Source organism: Terrapene carolina, unplaced genomic scaffold (assembly GCF_002925995.2).
Source record: "Terrapene carolina triunguis isolate 2854851 unplaced genomic scaffold, T_m_triunguis-2.0 Scaffold85, whole genome shotgun sequence".
Classification (NCBI taxonomy): Eukaryota; Metazoa; Chordata; order Testudines; family Emydidae; genus Terrapene; species Terrapene triunguis.
Window position 1 is genome coordinate 56,320,003 of NW_020664436.1, and position 22,687 is coordinate 56,342,689.

General features: G+C 45.1%; 1 protein-coding gene across 1 annotated transcript in view; it reads left to right on the plus strand.

Moving 5' to 3' along the window:
* Window positions 1-200: 200 nt before the first annotated feature.
* The window catches only part of THEMIS (thymocyte selection associated), a 106,173-nt gene continuing 83,686 nt past the window's right edge, over window positions 201-22,687 (plus strand). Inside the window, exons 1-2 of the mRNA XM_026649849.1 lie at window positions 201-291; window positions 17,243-17,401. Of these exons, the coding sequence (XP_026505634.1) occupies window positions 201-291; window positions 17,243-17,401 (250 nt within the window). The remainder of the gene's footprint in view (window positions 292-17,242; window positions 17,402-22,687) is intronic.

Sequence of the window (22,687 nt, forward strand, 5' to 3'; positions counted from 1 at the left end):
TCGAGCTGCCAAAGTGGGAGGAAGTGGTGATCATAGTAAAGAAGAGAAGCACCTCCCTCACCTCCCCTCCCCACGCCTCCTCCAGCAACAGAAAGTTTCTGAGAGATGTCCCAGACTCTGTTCCTGTGAGTACCATGGGGGACGACCCAGGAGGTGCTGGCCTTTAGACACCAAATGCATGTGCTGCCTTGACACGGACCATGGCATCAAACCTGACAAAATTCATCCATTCCCTGGATCCGAGAACCCTCCCCAGGGTCCTCCAAATCCAGTCAGGCATCTACTTCCAAGGTAAGTTGCAGACTTTTCATGGTGGGGTTCATGGACTCTGTGCTGGGGAGAGGAGATGCTGGGGAATGGAGGGAGGATGGGGAAGGATGATAGCTACTTGGACCTTTCTGGGAAAGGAGGCTCCCCTGTGAAAAGAGAAGTGAAGTTGTAGATGTCTTTGGGAGGCTGGCTTGGTTAGGGGTACATTCAGTTACTTGTACGCATAGAGATGAGATGAGATTTGGAACAGGGCACTTAACCCTCCTCCACTCCTGGGCTGTTACTAAAAGTGCCATAAGTGCCAGGGTATACTTCATCCTGCCTCAGTGCAGGGGATTGAACCAGATGCCTTCTTGGGATCCCTTCCAGTCCTACATTTCTATGAGTGCTTAGCGCTAATATAAAGCCTGCAACCAAAGGATCTCAAGTCACTTCACAAAAGTTAATTGATTAAGCCTCACATCTCTCTTGTGAGGTAGGCAAGTAATAATACCCCTTTTTATGCATCAGAGCACTGAGGCAGGAGTGTGGTTGGTATCCTTGAGGCAAGAAGGAGAAAAGTCTTTCTACACAAACATTGTTCTAGACCTTAGATCCTTTAGATGGGCTATGATATGAATGGATCATTGTGATTCTGACATTAACGTCACAGTGGCGATTTTTTGCTGGGTTTTCCCCAAGAATTTGTACTAGATATTCATGTATCAGAGGGGTAGCCGTGTAAGTCTGGATCTGTAAAAAGCGACAAAGAGTCCTGTGGCACCTTATAGACTGACAGACGTATTGGAGCATAAGCTTTCCTGGGTGAATACCCACTTCGTCAGACGCATGGCATTCCTACTCTTGGGGCTTGTTACTCCACAAAATCCTGATGAAAGGATTGAACTAGCTCCAAAGGGCTTTCGCTGGAAGACAAAAGTCTCTACTGCATATTCTGCTTTCGTCGAGTGCATGGGACTCTCTTGGGGCTTGTCTACACTGGCAATGTTAAAGTGCTGCCGTGGCAGCGCTTTAATGTGACTTTTGTGTAGTTGTGGCACAGCGCTGGGAGCGAGCTCTCCCAGTGCTCTAAAAAACCCATCTCCACGAGGGACTGTCCCTATAAAATCGGGACATCTGGTCACCCTACTTAAGTGGAGGAAAGTGAGTAGCGGCGGCATCTATGTAATTCACTGGAAAATTAGCATGGTTCCTGACTGGGCCTGCCCCTGGGGAAACCCACTTGATGTGGGCCGAGGGCCATTCCATGAGGTTTTACCTTATGGACTTTCTAACCTCTTAGTCCCTCTGGGAGGAAAGTATTACAGCCTGAAATCACCACAGACACTGGGGAGCTGCAGAGAGTGGAAGCTGCTTCCACACAGATCCAGCGATCTCTGCACACAAGACTAGACTTACGGTGCTGCTCTCTTACTGTGCTCTCATATTACCCAGAACTCTCCTCTCCAACAGTAGTGCAGGCACAGAATATAAGGAAATGCTGGGATTGGCAGCACTCGCTTACATGCAGATATCTCCTTCTTTTGGAAGAGATCATGGTGTAATAAGCAGATGCTCCTTGACTCCTCCTTCCCACAACCAGACCCATCTTCTGTAATTCCCGGGAGCCCCCAAACTCTGGTGCTCAGGCAGGGATGACACCACAGGCTTGGAGGAAAATGGGCACCCATATTATAATAATTGGACCTGATTCTGTAAAGTGCTCACCTTCCTCAACTCCTTTGACTATAATGGAAGTTCAGGGTGCTCTGCACCTTTAAGGTTTGAATTCACTGAATCAAAAGATGGAAAAGACCCTCCTTGGTCATCTAATCTAGTTCCCTGCAAGTGCAGGATTAATTAGCTCCACTGCCCTTTTCTCTGTTCCTGGAGGTCTCGTCTGACCCTTTTTACTTTCAAATACTCCCCTCCATACTGCATAGTGGAAGAGAGCCCACGGCCCAGCATGTGTATCATGCCTTATGCTGCATTCTCTAAAGTGAGATCGCAGCCTTAAAGAGAGTCTGATATGTACCGGTTGTCATATTAGTAAGCACGAGTGTAGACCACTGTATACAATGTGAATTTCCAAATGGACAACAGTTCTTTGGTTTCTCACTGGATTTTCCCCCCAGAAGTCTCCATGATCTCTCTTACTGCATCCAATTACACTAGTGATCACATGGGGTGTAGCAGCATGGCTACAGTGGTAGATTATGGATTTATTACTAATGTCATGAAGAACAAATTAGTGTGTACGTACAGAATTTAGTAGCTATGATCCTGTTGTGAAGGGGCAACAGGCAGCTGAGTCCTGTTCAGCTTAGCTTTTCTGCTGCCTTTCATTTACTGTATTGTGGTTTTGAGGGATTCTTACTATACATAGAAAAAACTGATGGTCAGTAAAGGAGAGGATTCACTTAGGGCTTATCTACATGTACTGTGCTGCAGCTGTGCTGCTGTAGTGCTTCAGTGAAGACGCTGCTACGCTGACGGGAGAGCTTCTGTCTGCGTCGATAATCCACCTCTGCGAGAGGCAGTAGCTATGTCAATGGGAGAAGCTACACCAGGGATTAGGTCGGTATAACTATGTTGATCTGGGGTGTGGGTTTTTCACACTCTTGAACAATGTAGTTATATCGATGTAAGTTTGTAGCATAGACCTGGCCTCAAAGAACATGACAAGAAATCATGGGGATTATTTGAAATTCATCAACTGAGGAAAAAAGAAACCTATGAAAGAGAGTTTACAGCAGAGAGGAAAAATATTTCCAGCGGTTGGGTTTGTGTCACAGCAGCGCCAGGTATATTGTCCAAAAAGAATGTAGGATTTTCTGATGCCATTTTGAACAGCTATGTAGAATGAGATAAGAAGTGAATAAGAATCGTTTAAATCCAGTCCTGAGGGGTGTGCTCAAAGCCGTAGCAAAAGAAAGGCCAGATTGTGGCCACGAAGCCTCCAGCTGCATTGTGGCGGGGGTAATCTCAGAGGCGTAGCGAGCGCCCTCCGTACCCTCCGACCGGAGGGGGCCCCGCAAGGAAGGGGGCCCCTAAAAGTGGCAAAATAAATACCGCATTCCAGTTTCTGCATTGTAAGGGGCCCCGCCCAGACATATGTTCGGAGGGGGCCACCGTTTGGAGGGGGCCACGTTCTTTGTTTCTACGGCCCTGGGTAATCTGGAGACAACAGGGCTTGTTTCTCCACTGCCTTTGTGCCTATTGGAGCAGTGGATACGAAGTGCTGCTGAATCAGAATTCTCCGCTCACTCACACTGGAGGTGGCCCTTTCCACACACTGCACCCAGCATGAAAGCACTGCACAATGTGAATCAACCCCAATGTCCTTGAGGCAGACTCAATGCCCCTGGGAGTGCAGAGAGAGCATAACTCTTACTCCATCCTCTGAGAGGATGAAGCATGTGCTGCTTGCACGGGGGAAGCCTGTTTTACTGGCTGTTGCAGAGATAGAGACTTTCAGGGCAAGGACTGGGAATGCATTTGTCTCTGGTCAGAAGCACAAGGGAAGAGGGAAGGCTCCCAGAGGCCTCTGCTTTGCACTCCCACATAATGCTGAGCACAATCTGGTCCTTAGGTTTTAGACACAATCTTGCCAGATGGATTTTTGTACAGGGCTGAGCATTGACAGTATGATCAGCCCTATACAAAACTGAACATGAAAACAGCCCTTGCCTCAAACAGCTTTAGAATCACCACAGGCATACTTAATAACAACCCTTTGATGTTACAAGTTGATTTTCATCCATCAAAATCAAGTATTTTACAAATGAGGGGAAAGTATCTTTATCTCCAGTTTGGAGCTGGGAAAACGGAGGCAGTACCTGGATCACACAGCATACTTCAGTTCAGTGTTTGTACTATCATAAATTCACTGCCCTAGTCTTAACTTTCAGTGCTACAAACACTGGATAGTTGAACCACTGAAGAAAATGGGAAGGAAGGAGTAAGCCAATTATACTAGCGAGCTAGAGACTATTTAGACACAAATATCTTGGTAATCAACATGGATTAGAAAGGAACTACAGGACAGTCTGAAATACACGGCTGTTTAATAGTTCATTTTAATATGTTATTAAAATGATTGAACTACTGAAAGGCCATTGGAAACTGATTTGATTTATTGCATGTCTGTCTTTGAATATTTCAGTAAATATTGATGTTCTGTGAGCTATGATATGGCCATTGATTTTACTGATAGGATGGCAAGTTGGAGCTTTCACTTTTATGTTGAAAAAATTATGTATGTTTTAATACTGGTATAATTATTTTATGGATAATTGAATTTAATTTTCTGTGGGCTTAATTTAACCAATGTCAGGACAGTAAAATGTGTCAGACTTTTATCTTGAAAAATATAGAGTTGTCCAGGATGGCTCCTTCCTATTTGTGATACATGGGCCCAAAACGTGCTCCCCAGTGCACCCTTCACACACAATGATTCTTCAACAGTATATTGGCCTTCATCTTCCTCTAAGTAGGAGTGAGAATTTTGCAAGTTTCCTTCTAATTCTTCCATTTGGCTTTGGGCTGGATTTGCCCCCTTCTCCCTCCATACACATGTCAATGACGTGGGGTTTGGACTTCTCAAAACTGCGGATCTCGGGATTTGCCAGAGGAAAGGGACCACTTCATGGACACTACTTGACTTCTCACTGTGACTGGTCCCAGGAACAACACGTCTACTGCATGATCATGGTGCCAGGGGCTCTCCTGATTATGGTTGCCCCCTGGAAATCTATCAGGCATACTTTATACAGCTTTGCCCTACATATTTGCAGTGGGAAGAGGAATCCTGAGGGCTGGAGGTCTCATTCCCACAGGCTTGGTTGGAACAGAATGGAGGGAGCACACCACAAATGTAACACTACAAGTTCCACAGTTCCCTACAGCTTGGAACTGCAAGTGTAGGTTCCCTCCACTCTTGGAAGTTGTGGGGAAATGAAGTGTCTTGTGGGAGTCCCCCACACAGATACCCCCCCTTCTTCCCCCCCCTCCCCGTGTGTGCACACATACAGAACTAATGCTCTTTGAGCAAGGTGCTATGTGGTTATGAGACTGCTCAGCGCTTTCAGGTTCAGGCTCTTTTTTAGCGGTGATCCAGAAGGTTACTCCATACCCTCTTAGCTATATCTAGGACCCCAGTACAAAGCAAGGCACTTAAGTACCAGCCTAATTTTTTAAGCCTGTGAGTAGCTTCATTTTAAAGATCTTTCAGGTGATCCATAGAGCAATGCCCCCAAACAGGCATGGGCTCCTCTCTCCTGCTGCCTCTCCTTCATCTCTGTATATACATGCCTATTGGCTGCCTGTACATTTTCACTTTCAGTTTTGCTGCTGCTGTTCCTGGTGAACACCCTCTTCCAGAGCCTGTGGTGCTCATGAGCTCTTCCCAGAGCCCTGCATGAGTGTGATGCAACTGACCCTCAACAAAACAGGGAAACTGACTGCATAATGTTCTGTCAAATTCAAAAACAACAAATAAGCAAACTGACTCAAACAGCGGAGAACTTTTATTTAAAGTCTTATTTGCCTCTGTAATCTAGCAGGAGTTACTTGTAGCAAAAGTAGGTAGAAAATGATCAGATGGAAATGTTATTTTTCATGTAGATAGTAATCCTTTAAGGCAGCATGGAGTGGACCAATCCTACTTGCTTTAAAAGCCAGATGAATCAATGCATATGAGTAGGGTTTGGCCATATATGTCATCAATAAAATAAATAGGATGTCTATTCATGGCTATTAAAGAAATATTTTTGTTTTTTAAATATAACTCTAATTTAAACAAAGCCAGAAAAACAGTGATGAAAATAATTAAGGTTGTATGATTTAAAGTGGTGGAGTGTGCATTTTTTAACAATGGCTTGAGCGTCTATTGAGTTGAATGCTCAGTTATATCTATGCCAAAAAAAAAAAAATCCTTGCAAGTTTTCAACATAATGAAAGAAATTGCTGACATTTTCTATACAATGTTTGCCCTGGCAAATTTGTCTCATTTGAGTACGTAGATAAATGCCAAATTTGTCAATGGAACCTGAGAGTTTCTCCTTTGAGAGTCCACTCCTGCAAGGCTCCGAGCACTCTCAACTCCTCTTGATTCAGCCTGTGGGAGGAAAAAGGTTCCAGAGGAACAGCGGAGAATAACTATTCACTTAGCTGTGTGGATTTTCTGGTGTGATCTGTATTCAGAGGCTGCTTGTAAATTTTCTCTGCCTAACACTATAAACTCTGCTCTCCAGTGTTCAGGCAGATTTTAAAGCAAATTTTGTTTACAATAAGATTCTGCAAGTTAGTACTGAATGATAGTAACAGCTCACATTTGTGGGTCAAATCTTGTCCACCTTGCTCATATCATTGTCTTCAATGGGAGGCTCATCCAAATAAGGTGAGTAAGATTTGGATGAGCCTCCCATTGAAGGCAGCTCCCTTCAAAAAGTTGTGAGGAACAATACAATTTAAACTTTAGGGGCTAGAACCATCCCCTCTTGCAGGAGAACCCACATGAGGGGATCCTGGGGGCAGAAAATCTCTTGAAGGACCTCCACAGGGAGATCCTCTCTGCATCATTCTGTGGGTTGGGTTGGGGGTTGACCTCTTCATTCATGAAATAGGCCACAGGGATCAATCAGGTACTCTGCCAATCGCTAGGGTCATCCATACCAAGGCCCTGAATTTCTGAAGCTGCCCTGGTCTCCACTGTCCCCAGCTCTTTGTCCCAGTCGGTGTGATGCTAATGGAATCCCCCTGCCTGTGGCTGCCCCTGGAACTCATAGGATGGGTGGGTGAGACTCTGTGGAAAGGATAATAAAGGTCAGGCTTTGTTACCTTTTTCTGGTGATCTTTATTGGGCCAGAGAGGAGACTATGGGCCCAATTCAGCAAGGTCCGTGCCTAACTATGGGCTTGATCCTGCAAGGCACTGAACGCTCTGGCCTGATCCAACAGAGAAAAATATGCTTCACTTTAAGCAGCTCCATTAACCTCTGAGTAGTTGCATTGATGCTTATAATTAAGCATGTGCTAAAGTGCTTTGCAGTATCCTGCCGCTTTATTAATGATCTTAGCACAAAAAGTAGGAGGGTGCTAATGAAATTTGCTGCTGATACAAAGTTGTCAGTACAGAGGATGATTGGAATATTATAGAGGAAGATATGGATGACCTTGAAGACTGGAGTGACAGAAATGGGATCAAATTCAATAGTACAATGTGCCAGGTCATGCACTTAGGCTCTAGTAATAAAAATTTTGGCTACAAGCTGGGGTCTCAGAAGTTGGAATCGACAGAGAAGGAGAGAGATCTGGCAATATGGGTCAATCACAGGATGATGATGAGGTACCAATGTGATGCAGCCATGAAGAAGGCAAATGCAATCCTAGGATTTACCAGCTGAGGCATTTCCAATAGAGATAGAGAAGTGTTAATGCCATTATACAAGGCACTGGTAGGACCTCACTGGGAACACTGTGTACAATTCTGGTCACCCATATTCAAGAAAGATTAATTTAAACTGGAACAGGTGCAGAGAACAGCTACTAGGATGATCAGGGGAATGGAGGGCCTATTTTATGAGAGGAGACTGGAAGAGCTAGCCTTATAGATTCATAGATTCATAGATTCATAGATTCTAGGACTGGAAGGGACCTCGAGAGGTCATCGAGTCCAGTCCCCTGCCCGCATGGCAGGACCAAATACTGTCTAGACCATCCCTGATAGACATTTATCTAACCTACTCTTAAATATCTCCAGAGATGGAGATTCCACAACCTCCCTAGGCAATTTATTCCAGTGTTTAACCACCCTGACAGTTAGGAACTTTTTCCTAATGTCCAACCTAGACCTCCCTTGCTGCAGTTTAAGCCCATTGCTTCTTGTTCTATCCTCAGAGGCTAAGGTGAACAAGTTTTCTCCCTCCTCCTTATGACACCCTTTTAGATACCTGAAAACTGCTATCATGTCCCCTCTCAGTCTTCTCTTTTCCAAACTAAACAAACCCAATTCTTTCAGCCTTCCTTCATAGGTCATGTTCTCAAGACCTTTAATCATTCTTGTTGCTCTTCTCTGGACCCTTGTTTAGCTTAGCAAAGAGAAAGCTCAGAGAGGATATGACTACTCTCTATAAATATATTGGGGAAGAAAATACCCCAATAGGAGACGGAGGGTGCAGAGTTATTTAAGCTAAAGGACAATGTTGGCACAAGAACAAATGGGGATGGAAATTAGAAGGGTTTCCATCCCGACCCAAATGTATACAGGGAGGATTTTTAACCTCCTTCCTCTGAAGCATCAGGAATGGTCACAGCTGAAGATGGACCATTGGGTCGGGTGGGCCAAGGCTCTAAGGTGACACAGAGCATTCTCTCTCTCAGGCGTTTGGCTGGCTGGTTCTTGCTCATATGCCCACTGATTACCATATGTGGGGGCAGGAAGGAATTTCCTCCCATGTCCGATTGACAGTGATGTTGGGGTTTTTTGCCTTCTGTGGGTGAGGATCACTTGCCAGGATTATCTGGGTACATCTCATTTAATCATTTGCCTGCCATAGTGGGGGCCTTGAGCATGGGTGCGCCTCCGTCCCTCCTGTTCTCTGCCTGTAGCACTTAATAGTCTATTCTCCTGTGGGCCGTAATACTTTGATTTCATTTTGGTTGCTGAATTTAGCATGCGGGTGCTGGGTGGTGTTGGTAGCCTGTGACATGCAGGAAGTCAGACTAGATGATCTAGTGGTCCCTTCTGGCCTTAAACTCTATGGCTCTATAAAGCACATGGGTAGTTCCATTAATTTTTAATAGGACTACCCTCATGCTTAAAGTTAGGCCTTGATTCACCAAGTCACTTCTGTGGATTCTCCCTTAGCCCACTCAGCCCTCCCCCTACACCATGCTGCCCATATGGTCCAGAGGAAGGGAATAGGAATATTGTCATGGGTGAATGGACTGCCCTTCTGCACAGTCTGTCCTGGAGGGGGTCTCCTCCTTTCTCAGAACTGGGGAGAGAAGCAATCTCATACAGATGTTTTTAAAAATCAAGAAGTGTTACAACGGCTGTGGCTAAAGTTCTGCAAACAGAGCTCTCACCACAGGCCAAGTGACATTACTGTTAGGCAGTTGTGTAACTTTGTTGCAGAAATGCTGACTCTCAGAGGTAAAAATAACAAAAGGTCAAAAATGTTGCATTTGGAGCTGTGGTTTTGATTGCTCTTTCCTATAACATGGGTGCAGTGTGCATCAAAGGCATGCTGCTGCATGCAAAGTTTAAGCCCTCCAAATAAATGAGAGACAGCAAAAAGTGTCATCAATCCATCAGGAAAGGAATAAATCAGAAACCGCCAAAGTAATTTTTCGAGAATTCCATTATGATAGAAATGGCTTAAAGCACTTGGCATTTAAAATTTCACTTTCTATGTAGAAACATAAATCTGCTTCTTTTGTTTTCTAATGGTTCGATGCTTGCAAAATCAGCCCCTCCTCAGCCAGGGTGGTTAATAGATGGGTGCCATGAATGTGTGAGGCCATCTTTACTAATAGAGCTCCCGTTGCAGGTTTGTTCAGACTAGCTGACTCAATGCAATCACTTATTAATAAGGCGCTTTAGAAAGGTCCTATCAAAGCACACAGTTTATTGCTTTGGGAGGAGGAAATGTGCTGCATGACAGATAGTGTGACTGTAATGCACTGGAAGTGAAATTCACCACACAGGTGGATGCGCTGAGGGTCTCTGCAGCACCCCCTGAATGCAGTGGTGCTGGTTCCATGCCAGCTCTAGATAGTTGAAAACAAGCGTGGAGGTTAGGAGAGAGGTGAGGGCAAATAGCTAAGAAAGCCAAGATTAGCTCACATTGGGGGTTCGCAGAGTTTGCAGCTCTAATTACAGCCTGGGGTGGGAGTAGAGGCTATGGAGGAGCTGCAGGGCTATTCTAGGCCTTGCTGGCTAGCTTGGGGATGAATTCCATCCCCTACCTATACTTCCCCACACAAAGATAGTTTACCTGGGCTTAGTGGGACAGTGCAGAGGCTGAATTTCATACTGGACATGTGTCTGAAAAAAGATAGTGCCTCTACTGGTGGAGATGTATGACTATGTTTACCTACTTGCTTAGACAGAAGTATAATACTGCTGAAAAAAAGTTTATAAGCCAAAATGAAAACCTTAAAATAGATTTCAAATTAGAACTTTTTGCTAAACCTCGTCAGCAGACAACCCCCATAAAGAATGGATTTTGTTTTACTGACACTGCATGTAGATACTTTGTGCACTTTGCTCCTATAGAGCCTTTAGCAGCTTTAATGAAAACAGTGATTTGAGCTGACCATGTCATATCACAAGGCAGTCTATTGTCATGCTGATTGATCAGGTATTCCAGAGAGAGGATCAGAGGCGGATTATGGATTGGTAGGGCCCTGGGCCAGAGCAAGTGGGCTCCTTCACACCTCTTCCGCCTGCACTCCTCCCCCAGTGCTTCCTGCATGCTGTGGAACAGCTGATCGCGGCGGACAGGAGGCACTGGGAGGGAGGAAGAGGAGTTGATCGGCAGGGCCGCTGGCGGGTGGGAGCGCTAGGGGGAGAGGGAGGAGCTAGCTGTTGGTAGGTGCTAAGCATCCACTAATTTTTTTCTATGGGTGCTCCATGCCTATGGTTAGGTAGGTAGCTAGTGCACAACATAATAGTAGGGAAAGGAAATTTGGGAAAGGCCAGCAGGGAAAATCCCTATTCTTACAAAACATGCCAGGGAATCTTTAACATCTGTGCAAAAAAGCCAAGACCACCTCTCCTCCCCCACCCCAAACCTCGTTTCAAAGAGATCCCACACCACCAGCTGCATGGAATTCAGTTCATCAGTGGATGCTGTTTGGAGGAGAGAGGCTGAATTTGACCCTCTAGGGATGCCAGCCTATGGGTCCAGAGAGTCAATGTCTGATGTTCGCGCTAGCAGATCGCACTCAGTGCTGATCCTTGTAGGAGAAAGAACAAACAAACCAGAGATGTTTAGAAACCTGCTATCTACTTGACAGTATGGTCCAGTGGATATAGCCCTGAAGTGGGAATCAGGAAACCTGCGTTTTAGTCCCAGCTCTGTTACAGACCTACTGGGTGACCTTGGGCAAGTCAGGTTACCTCTTTGTATTTCAGTTTTTCTATTTGTAAAATAGGAGTAATGATAATGGCTTCCTTCATAAAGTGCTTTGAAGTGAATAGGTGAAAAAGGTGATGTAAGAACTAATTATTATTAATTGACTTAATTATGGACCTCATTCTGAGACACCATGTGTGCGCAGTTCCCATGGGAGTCAATGAACATTTCACTCTCAGAGCAGCTATGAAACTGGGTCCTAAGTTAGGAGGGAAAAAAGCAGAAATGCAACTTCAGTGGCTATTGTTCTTACTTATATTATAAAATATTGATCTCAATCATTCTGTCTCACTCCTCCGTGATGTGAAGGGTAACTTGATTCATCTCATGCATGCATTGTATTTATAATTTATATTGTTGTTTTTGAGGGGAAAATAAACCTTACTGTACATATAATGAGAAGAAAATCAAATAAAAAATTATTGTAGGTTTTTTTCATAAGGGTACTATTTTAGGAGAGACGGAGAAAAAAGCTATTTAACTAGTTGTTTTGGTTGCTTTGATGTGATCACAGCAGCGGCTAATATGGATTGTCAAACCAGAGATGAGTTTATAAAAGGATATAAATGTAGTTTTTGTTGAACAAAGTAGCAATCCAAAAAGGTGGTTTCAAAGGCAACTAGTTCTTTAATTACAGCCTTCAGGGGCATTGTTTGATCACTGTAAATAGGCTGCCTTATTCTAGCTTTTGCTAAGATGGTTTTGCATTGTATTCTCTCCATCTTTCTTGAGTTGAAAAGAATCAGTCCTTAAGGTTAATTGACTTAAGTTTTCAGTGTATTTTATGCTTTCTTTGTGGTTAAACACAGAGAATTGGCATGCTGACAATGAGTAATGCACGAAATATGACATTTTCCATTTTTTCCATGGCTACATAATATACTATATATGGGGTTCCATGGTGCATAGATAATCATCTTCAGCAAGGGTTTTCTGATTCACATAGCCACCCTGCAGGAACTCTGACAATAAAACTAATCCTGCTGGTATTAATGGGAACAGAATTTTTATTGTCTATTTGAAAACAACTTGGTTCTACTTCTCATCAACACACATATTTGGTAAAATTAGCTGGATGACAAATCACTAAGGTAACATTTTTTCTTGCCTAAAATTTCACCCTTATTGTACTAGTGTAGGCAAATTGCCAGGCTAGGTCTAAAATCAGGATTTAGGCAATTTAACTTGAGACAAATATGTAATTATAATCCATACTATATAGTTGTGCCCAGAAATGTATTTATGCTTGCAAGGGTAATTTTGGGGGAGGGGTGTCTAAACAGTGCATATTGGGCCAAATTCTGATCTTCGCTACACTGTTGTAAATCCAGAGCAACTCCACTGAAATACAAGGATATTCAACAGAATTACTCTGGATTTACACCAATATAACTGAAATCAGAATCTGGCCCACAGCATCTTATTTGCTAACATCTCATTGTAGACTTTCACTCACAGCCATTTGTAAGGGTTACATTTTTTCACTTCAGCCATTTGCTTATTGTGCTGTAAGAGCCATGTCATGGTGGCAGCAGAATGAAAACATTGCCAAGAGATGGCTCACCTACAGAGGTGACCCGCTCTACAGCTGCATGTCTTGTGCTGAAGATCAGGTGTGTGGAAGAGTTGATGCCCTTAGTGTCTGGAGGGAGGATCGGGAGTAGCCGGGCATATCTTATATTTTTCACATATACATCGCAAACGTGTAATCTCTTCCTGAATTTTTATTTTAGATTAAGGGAAAATAAGAAAGAACAATAAAATGTACTCAGATGAGAGCACAGTATGGATCGTTCTTTAACATGCTGCCTCTAATGGAACACAAAAGGGCATTTGCATCCAGGAGATATTCTCCTGCTAGAAATACAAGTGCTGTACATAACTACCATCATAATGCATAGCTACATACCACTTTAAAGAATACAACACAAAATCTCCCTGCCACGTAGTCTAGAGAACTATAGCAGTTGAGGGAAGCACTGAAGAGACACTTGGTCCTGGGACAAGGGTACAAGGATACATGGGGATGACGATCAGCAATAAAATGAAGAGTTGGGTTACGCTTTTAGAGAGCAGGAAGTTTATTTTTAAAAAATGCATCAATAAACCATCCTGCTACGGTGTGATGTGTTACTGTAAAGCATTTGGTTATTTCAGTCAAGCCACACACCAAAAAAAAAAAAAAAAAAAAGGTTATGAAGGCAACTGTAATGTCCATCTGGGGCTCCAGTTTTACCACACTGTGATATGGGATGCTCAGGCACTGGGGCCAAGCTGGAAACTTTCATTAAACAAACCAGTGGAGACCACCCACCTCATACAACTGGAGGGAAAAAATTGACAGATGAACCTCATTGTTTTAGGCATATTCCCTGTCCCAGTCATGAGAGTACCACTAAGTTGGGCCTTTCACTGGGTTATGCTTTTCGCACGCTTAGCTGAAAGAAAGCTTGCTAAGAAGAGGAGGAGAGAGAAGAAGAAATTAATAGCAATCAGGCTCAGTTTGTGAACAATTATGAAACAGAAGAAAAGGCTAAAAGCCAGATTCTCTTTCATGGTCTGGAACTGCGGGGTTGGGAACTGGCTAGATCTCTCAAGCAAGGCTTTCTGCCAGTGGGAATGGTAAATTAGGACCACAGCTAGCTAGAGTCATCTGTCATCCAGGCCTGGCATAGGGGATTTATTAGAGGGTTGTGGCTGGAGCACCACTACAGTCCAGTTATTCTCAGCTGGTAGTTGGTCTCTTGGGGGCTATTGCCAATTTACAGTTTGGAAAAATGGGTGCAGCAGAGAATCTGGCCCTAAAGCGTCAATGAATAAAAAAGATACAATGAACAATGTGCTCCCTTTTACTAGCGCATTCATCATACACCTCTACCTCGCTGTAACGCTGTCCTCAGGAGCCAAAAAATCTTACCGCGTTATAGGTGAAACCGCGTTATATCGAACTTGATTTGATCCACCAGAGTGCGCAGCCCCACCCCCCCCGAGCACTGCTTTACCGCGTTATATCTGAATTCGTGTTATATCGGGTTGCGTTATATCGAGGTAGAGGTGTAGATTCATTCTGGGGGAGAGGATCAGAGGCGGATTATGGATTAGAGGGGCCCCTCCCTACCCATTCTGCCTGCAGTCCCCCCCCACCATCCCCCAACACCCCAGCACTCCTGCTGGGGAAATGGGTAAGGGCATTTGGGATTTACCTTTTCTGATAATAACATCACCACTTTTGATCTGTATACTGTGTATGAAGGGTGGTGAGGTTTTTTCCATCAGATAAGGAGGATTACCATTTTCACTGCTGTTTCATCTCACTCTCTCTAACATGTGCCTATGGAGCACAGCTAAAGCAAGGAGAGCTCTGACGCTTCCTCCTGTGGTCATTGGAGCATCAGCCACTGTAACCCAGAGAGGCCCAGAAGGGTGTATAGTAGTAGCTGTGTTAGTCAATGCGGTATTGCTAGGGGTGTAACGCAACAGCAAGCAGTGACAGGATTCAGTTTTGCCAATAAGAAAGACAAATTGTTCTTTTATAGTGAATCAGGGCAGTGACTTTCCTGGTCTTATATATTTAGGGCCAGATTAACTGAGCATGGCTCAGGGAGGCATAAACTATACCACCTTGCGCCAGATTGTTGTTTGTGTTGCAATAGTTTCTAAGCCCATAACCATAGATGGGGACTCCATTGTGCTAAGCACTGTACAAACATGTAACCAAAAGACAGTCCCTGCCTGCAGAGTTTACAAGCGAAGTCGAATGGCCCTTTGCTCTGCAGGGGGGAAGTCACTGTGCGGAAGTCCTGGCAGTACTGCCCTCCCCACCCTCGTTCAGTGCGGTGTGAATGGAAATGTACTTCCCTGTTCTACATGAAGAGAGAAAATACTGCTTCCCCCTCCTTCCCCTTGCAGTCCTGCACATGCCCCCTGCGGGGAAGTGTCTGAGGATTGCAATACTGTAATCACTGGAGAAATACAATACAGGAGCAAGCTCGCCTTGCTGCCCCTGAAGGCACCCCAATAAGAGGAGGGTGTTACTGGGAATAGAATGGTTTCTTTGGGTATGTTTTCACTGCAAAATTCACCCAAGCTCTTTCTCAGGTGTTACCCATAAACCGTGTCCCATCCACACATAAAACCCTCTTGGCTGAGTTTGGTGGTGCTTTCATTCCAGGCTAGCTGGCCTGGCTGGGGCTATAGGTAAGGCTAAAGCCTGCGTGAGGCTGTCACGCTGGCTGGTAACCCATGCACTCGACAGTGAGGATGCAGGCTGAAGTACACAAGTACTCTTTGTCCTCCAATGCTTTCCCCCAATTCTACCCCTCCCCCATATGCCCAGAAAGAAAAGACAGTTTCCCATATTTCACTGAGCAAGAACCATAGAATGGCTAAGCCTGCAGCAGCACAAAGAACCATGGGCTATGCCCCCAGAAGTCCTAGTGACACACATGGGTGAGTGCAGCATCAGTGAGGACACAGTAACACAGGCAGGGCTTTGCTCACACCCAGGCCAGATCCTCATACCTAGTAGCCCATCACTCAAGTTAACTCTCCAGTGAAGAGACACCCTTCATGCCTTGAACCAAGATGCATGTAGATGGAGAAAGAGTTATTTCCTCTGCTCTCCCAATATGTGCTAAAGGATGTAGGGAGAGCTCTTTTTCTGGACTCTCCTCAGCTCCTGGAAATGATTTTGGGAGACAGCTCACCCTGCCTCAGTGGGCTTTCATATTCCCAGGGAGAAGTGTAGGGGAAGCTTTGTTTCTAAGGGAAAGTTGAATATAGCCTTAATTATGGAGATGCTGCCACTTCTCCAGTGTATCTTATTTTAGCTTGCACTTTTTTCCTCTTAGGGCTCAATACTGCAATCACCTACTACCAAGTATAGTGCTTATTACCAAGAGGAGCCCCATAGGTTTTAAAGGGACTACTCATGGTAGTGCGTGGTTTTGTCACTGAGTTCTTAAACTATGACACCTTGAGACTGCAGCCTATCTATGAGTTCACAACCAAACCCTGTACTGAGTAAGAGGTGTTTATTAGCCCAGGATATGGTTATGACTTGGATGCAACCTTGAGTCACTATTAAGAGAATGAGATTGCTAATAGGTAGTATTTTTGATATAGCTGTGAAGTTGAGATGGTCATTCCCTATGTGGTAGCCACTAGGTTGATGAGTTCTGCAGGCAGTGGTAAAAATCAGAGTACAGAGATTTGTGTCCTGCACAGCTATTGAAATTTACTGTACAATTGTGGGTCCAGATGGTACAATATTCCTACTCTGACTGGCTGAGACCATTCTATTTCAAAGTAAAAAGATTGAAGGGCTGATCTTTTTGGGCACTTTTCTCTTCATAATGGTACGTTGAAATGCTGTTGGGAACTACATGGAGTACATGCACAGATGCAACTGATCCAAAGTGCAGTGAAGTCAAAAGAAAGATTTCCCTTGACTTCAATAGTCTTTGCATCAGGCCCATGGAGAGGAAACTCCATTGTTTTTAATATTATGTATCCTATAGGAAATACTGGGATCCTATCTCATATAGCTTATTGTATATACCCTAAATTCCAATAGGGTAAACTTTGATCTTAGATTGATTTTGATCTTTATGTGTGAAATAATACCCAAGGGGAAAAAAACTAGGTAGAAAACCTGACTGCAGGGTCTGTAATACTGAGAGGGAGAATGAAAACCAAGTAGCTGCGGAAGATCATGTAAATTTCACATAACTGGTTTAAATGGCTTTTAGTGTCTATGCAGAAGGAAATCTTCCAAGAAAAGCAATAGGGGTATTTTAAATCATGCTTAAAACTTGTGCACCATCTTTCTTTCCTTTTGTGTCTCCTAAGGCTCCATTTATGAAATGTTTGGAAATGAATGCTGCCTGCCAACCGGAGAATTGATTAAAATTACTGGGTTCAAAATTAATAAGATCATTGCAAGCATCTGCGAGAGTAATGAAGACAGCCAGTGCTCAGCCAGAATTGAATTGCCTCTGAATTTTCCAGGTACAGTATTTCATGAATATATGTTACTGAAGTTTTATAAACCCCATTATCACCTTTATCGGTTCTATTGTTTCATATGATGTTACATGACTGATGTCTGTTGAGGTACCCACTAGTACGCCAAAAAATACAGTTGTAATAGATGGCACTAGATAAAAGGAACTAATTTCTAAATTTTACCTTGCGTGACTCTCTCATGCCTGCATAAGAAATACTATTATTATTAAAAGTGGAGCTGGTAACACTGCTTATACCTAAGGTTGTCCACCAGAAGACTCATTATGATACTCTGTTTTCAGTTACTTATGACTCTGCCAGACTTCAACTGTTTGGGCTGAAATTTTCCATGCCAGGTGTCTTCTTCAGGCTAATATTTATTTATTTATTTTTAATGTCTGCAAAAATGGTTGAGCCATTTCTGAGAATGAGATTAGGGGAAAATACAGTGTTTTGCCACTGTTAAAAAAAAATTCTTACTACTGTTTGGCTGAGAAGTTCTGGTGTCTGTGCTTTGGATCAGGGACTTGAAATGTGGCAGGCGTGGCCCTTGCATCAGGGATGGATCTTGTGCTGCTTCTGTGGGGCAAAAACACCAACATTTGGCCAGCTCACACATGCTCAGAAGAGACTTGTTAGAGTTTGGCAGCTGCCAGGGCCGGCTCCAGCTTTTTTGCCGACCCAAGCGGTGAACCGGAAAAAAAAAGATAAAAGAAAAAAAGATAAAGCCGATCGGCGGCAGCTCAATCGTGCCGCTTCATTCTTCGGTGGTAATTTGGCGGCGGGTCCTTTGCTCCCTCTCTTCCTCTTTGGTGACACTTCAGCGGCAGCTCAAAGAGGAAGAGAGGGACTGAGGGACACGCTGCCGAATCGCCACCGAAGACCCGGATGTGCCACCCCAAGCACCTGCTTCCTTCTCTGGTGCCTGGAGCCGGCCCTGGCAGCTGCATTTCCCAAAGAGTCCATCTGTCGTGATCATATTCCAGCCCTTCATAGCTCCTACATGCCCATCGGACCGCACACACTCCATCCCAGAGCTGCAGGAGCTCAGCAAAACTTTCTCTGCAATTGCTACTCCCAGTTGCTATGGGCCGTTCTGGTGCCAGGAACCAGAACTAGAGCAGAAGCGGTAGCAGCGGCTAGGAGTCCTGGGCCCTTTAAATCACCGCCAGAGCCCTGGCTGCCGCTGCTACCACAGGGGCTCCAGCAGCCGGGCTCAGGCGGCGATTTAAAGGGCCTGGGTCTCTGGCTGCTGCGGGGAGCCCCGGTAGGGTGACCAGATTAGCAGTATAAAATATCGGGATGAGGGGAAGCAAAAAAAACGGGAGGGGGGGGCGGAGCAAAAAAAAAAAAGAGTTTAAAAGGGGCCTGGGGCATTAGCAGGCCCCGCGTGCTGCCCTCCCCGCGGAGCCTCCCGCCCCCCAGCCCGCCACGGGCATATGCGGGGCGTGGTGGGTCCGGGCGGGGGCAGCGCGGCGCGGGCAGGAGCCGGGTGGGCGGCAGGGGCCGAATCCCCGCTGCTGCCAGGGAGCCCCACGCCTCTCCCTCCCGCTCGCGGCTGTGGCTGCGGCTCCTTCCCGGCGGGAAGGAGCAGCTGGACGCGTGCCGCATGTGCCCGGGGCAGGCCGGGGGGCGCGTCCCGCCGGGAAGGAGCCGCAGCCGCCAGCGGGAGGGAGAGGCGCGGGGCTCCCCGGCAGCAGCAGGGATTCGGCCCACGCCCCCGCGCTGCCCACCTGGCCCCTGCCTGCTCCGCGCTGCCCCCAACCGGACCCACCGCGCTGCCCCACGGGCTGCAGGGCTGGGGCAGCCTCCAGGCTGCGCTCCTGGCCCCGAGGGTGCAGCGGCCCGGGCAGGAGCCCTCTGGCGTCTCCCTCCCTTGCCAGCTCCCCTTTGCCCGCCTGCCCGGGTGCCGGAGCTGACTCACCAGCTCCAGGATCCAGGCACCGCCGCCACCCCCTCCCTCCAGGCTTGCCCCGCCATGCAGCTGCAAGCCTGGGAGGGAGGAGGAATGCTGCGTGGTTGGGGAAGAGGCGGGGCCCGGGCGGGGATTTGGGGAGGGAGCCAATGGGGGACGGAGGGGGCGGGGGGGCATGAGAGCCAGCGCGGAGGGCAAAATTTCTTTTTTGTCCAGTGTCCCGACCAAACATTCACTGCCCAAGCCCCACTGCCGGAGCCCTGGGGTAGCTGCAGTGGCTGGGGGCTCTGGCGGCAATTTAAAGGGCCAGGGGCAGTAGCAGCGGCCGGAGCCCCGGGCCCTTTAAATTGCCACCCGAGCCCCTCTGCCAGAGCCCCTGGGGTAGCGGCGGCGGGGCTCCAGTGGTGATTTAAAGGGACCGGGGCTCCAGGCGCTGCTACCGCAGCGGAACCCCAGGCCCTTTAAATCTCCGCCTGAGCCCTGAGGTAGTGGCGGCAGCCGGGAGCACCCGGGGCTCCGTCAGCGATTTAAAGGGCCCAGGGCTCCACTGCGGTAGCAGCAGCCAGAGCCCCTGACCCTTTAAATTGCCCCTGAGCCCTGGGGCTCCCAGCCACCTCTGCAGCTGGTGTAGCTCCGGTGGTGATTTAAAGGGCCCTGGGGCTCCCAGCTGCCGCTACCACAGATGGAGCCCCGGGCCTTTTAAATCTTGATTTAAAGGGCCCTGGTATGTAAAGGTCCCGCCTCTTCCGGGTGAGGCCACACCCCTTCTGGTTGAGGCCCCGCCCCCTGCTCAGGACTCCGGTGTACTGGTAAATCCTTTAAGTTACTTTCACCCCTGGGCAAGACTGATATCAGACAAGGAGACGGGAGGAAGGGCACTGAGACACACTAGGCAAGTGGACTGGGAGACAGAGCTTGAAAATCTTGTGCTTTTTAAGTCAGTCTCATGCTTTTGGGGGTCTGACTTGAGTTTTAAATGAATAGGGCAGTCAGTACTGGCACTGGTTGAATTCAAGGAATCAAATTTACACTTGGTGTTAGAGAGTTGCACCCTTTTACACCAGAGCTGAATTTAATCCCAGGACTCTACTTCAGTCTTCAGGGAGATCTGAAAACTTGCTCAACCAGTCTATTTGAGAAAGGAACTCCAGTTCAGACAGGAAAGAAAATCAATTTCCATTGGAAACATAAATCCATTATGTTGAGCCTTGTGAGACTGACCTCATAGCTACTAACACCACTTTGCACGGTTACACCCTAGGGGGTGATGGGTTGTGCTAAACTCAGCAATGTAGAAGGTAACAATGAAGCCTCTTGTTAGTCTAAGAGAGAAAACGCATTATATACCTACATTTGGGATCTCTTCTGGTGTACATTGTACTGAAAGTTTGGTCATTAGTCTAATTTTTTTTCTTATCTAAAGAAAGATTCTATTGTAAAACACCAAACAGTCCCACTCATGACAATTATTGTTTGACTATACAATTTTTCCTTTTCTAAAATTCTAGTCTGAATGAAATTACCTTGAATGCTCTTGACTTACTCTCCCTCACAGCACATAAAAGTCTATGCTGTATTTGAGTTACAATTCCTTTTTAAAACTCTATCGTTGGCTTATTTTGGAAGAAACATTATTTAGTTCACCAGAACTCTCGTGCTGTGTTTCTAGCATTCGTCTGGCTCCCCGTGGAAAAGAGCAAACTTTTTGTAATGCTCTTTTCAAGTGCCATTCATTGTGAATTATCATTTGCACCCAATGAGCCTCCTTAACCTCTCGCTTTGTGCTGATGTAAATGAGGAGCAACTCCATCCAAGTTAAGAGAATTAGACTGGTAAAAAATTGATGCATTTGAGAGATGAATCAGGCCTATTGGCTTTAAACAATTTTTGCTCTTTTTCTTTGTGAACATTTCTAGTGTTTGTCTGCAGAACTCACTAGAACTCCTTATTTCTTTTCCTGGAAAATCTGATTCCCGATAAAGGCCTAATCTGACCCTGGTATTAGCAAAAACTACTGAAAACATGAGTTCATATCTGTTATTTCATTTTATCCTCATTCTAATTTGTTCGTTCATGCTTCAGAGGATCAGTCTATTCTTTCTGTGCTCGCACACTGGACAAAAAAAATCTTATGCTGTTACGTTAGTCGCTTGAATAGCTACATCCAGCAAATATTTCTGAGCTGCTCTTTTCATCATGAACAACTTGGTAAAGGCTGACAGATTTCATGACACCTGAACTTGGTCCTACTGTTAATGTTTTCTTTGTGCTCTTTGGTCTGCATAAATATTTGTAGATTCTCTGACTGCTCACAAGACCTGTAATAGTTTCCTTTAATAATAATCATGATTAGCAGTCTCACAAAAATAGGTTAGCATTGTTATCCCCCTTTTAGGTAAGGGGCAACTGAGGTACGTAGAGATGTTATTTGCCAAACATAATACAGCATATCAATGGTAGAGTTGGGATTAGAATCCCCAAGTCTAATTCTGGTTTCACTTATAATAGAGAAATGCCGCTGAGATGTGTGGAGGGCCTTGACCAATAAATTTGCAAATACATTCTAAACTTGTACTTTCCATTGCTTGTAACTTTTTCTCAGCCCCAAAAGTTCCCTTCTGGGAAATGTACATGCCTTGATTTCTGCCAAAATGTGATTATATTTAGAAAGTCTAAGTGAAGTTGATCCAGCCATTTTTTATTACACGGATGGAAAAAAAATATCTTTTGACACTTTTTTGCACTCAGCCTCCATGTCTGAAGTTTAGAAACTTAACTTTGTCATATGTCTCTTTCTCATGAGGAATTGTTGATATGTTAAGTATGAAAAACATCTGGATTGTAATTTATAATTATTTTAATAAGGTTCTGGATAGCCATGGATAACAGATTTAAAAAAAAATCCTGGTAAAAAAAATGAACAAATATATTAGAGCAAGCAAAGCATTATGAGAAATCATCAGCGCGTACAACACCAGCTAGAGAAGGATTACTGCTGTTTTCATTCTTCACACCAGAATAATTTTTTAAATATTTACCTCTTATCTGTAGCGAGAGAAACATATGGAACTTTACATACTCATAAACACAAGCAGGTGGTTACTAGGTACATTTAATTCATGGGCATAATCAGTATAGGATCAACATGCACAAGTCCACATGGTTCTTTAGCTGTCTGCTCGAGCATGCTGTTACCAAAATTAAAAAAACCATCAGAATGAAAGATAAAGATTTTTCTCCTTCCAACCCTGACAGAGCATGAACCCAAGGGGATAATCGGATCTTTAGTTTTGTATGATTAAAGTGTATTAATTACTGTTTCATATGAAACCTGCTTTCTGACATGAGGATATTCATCAGTTTCATGGTACCAA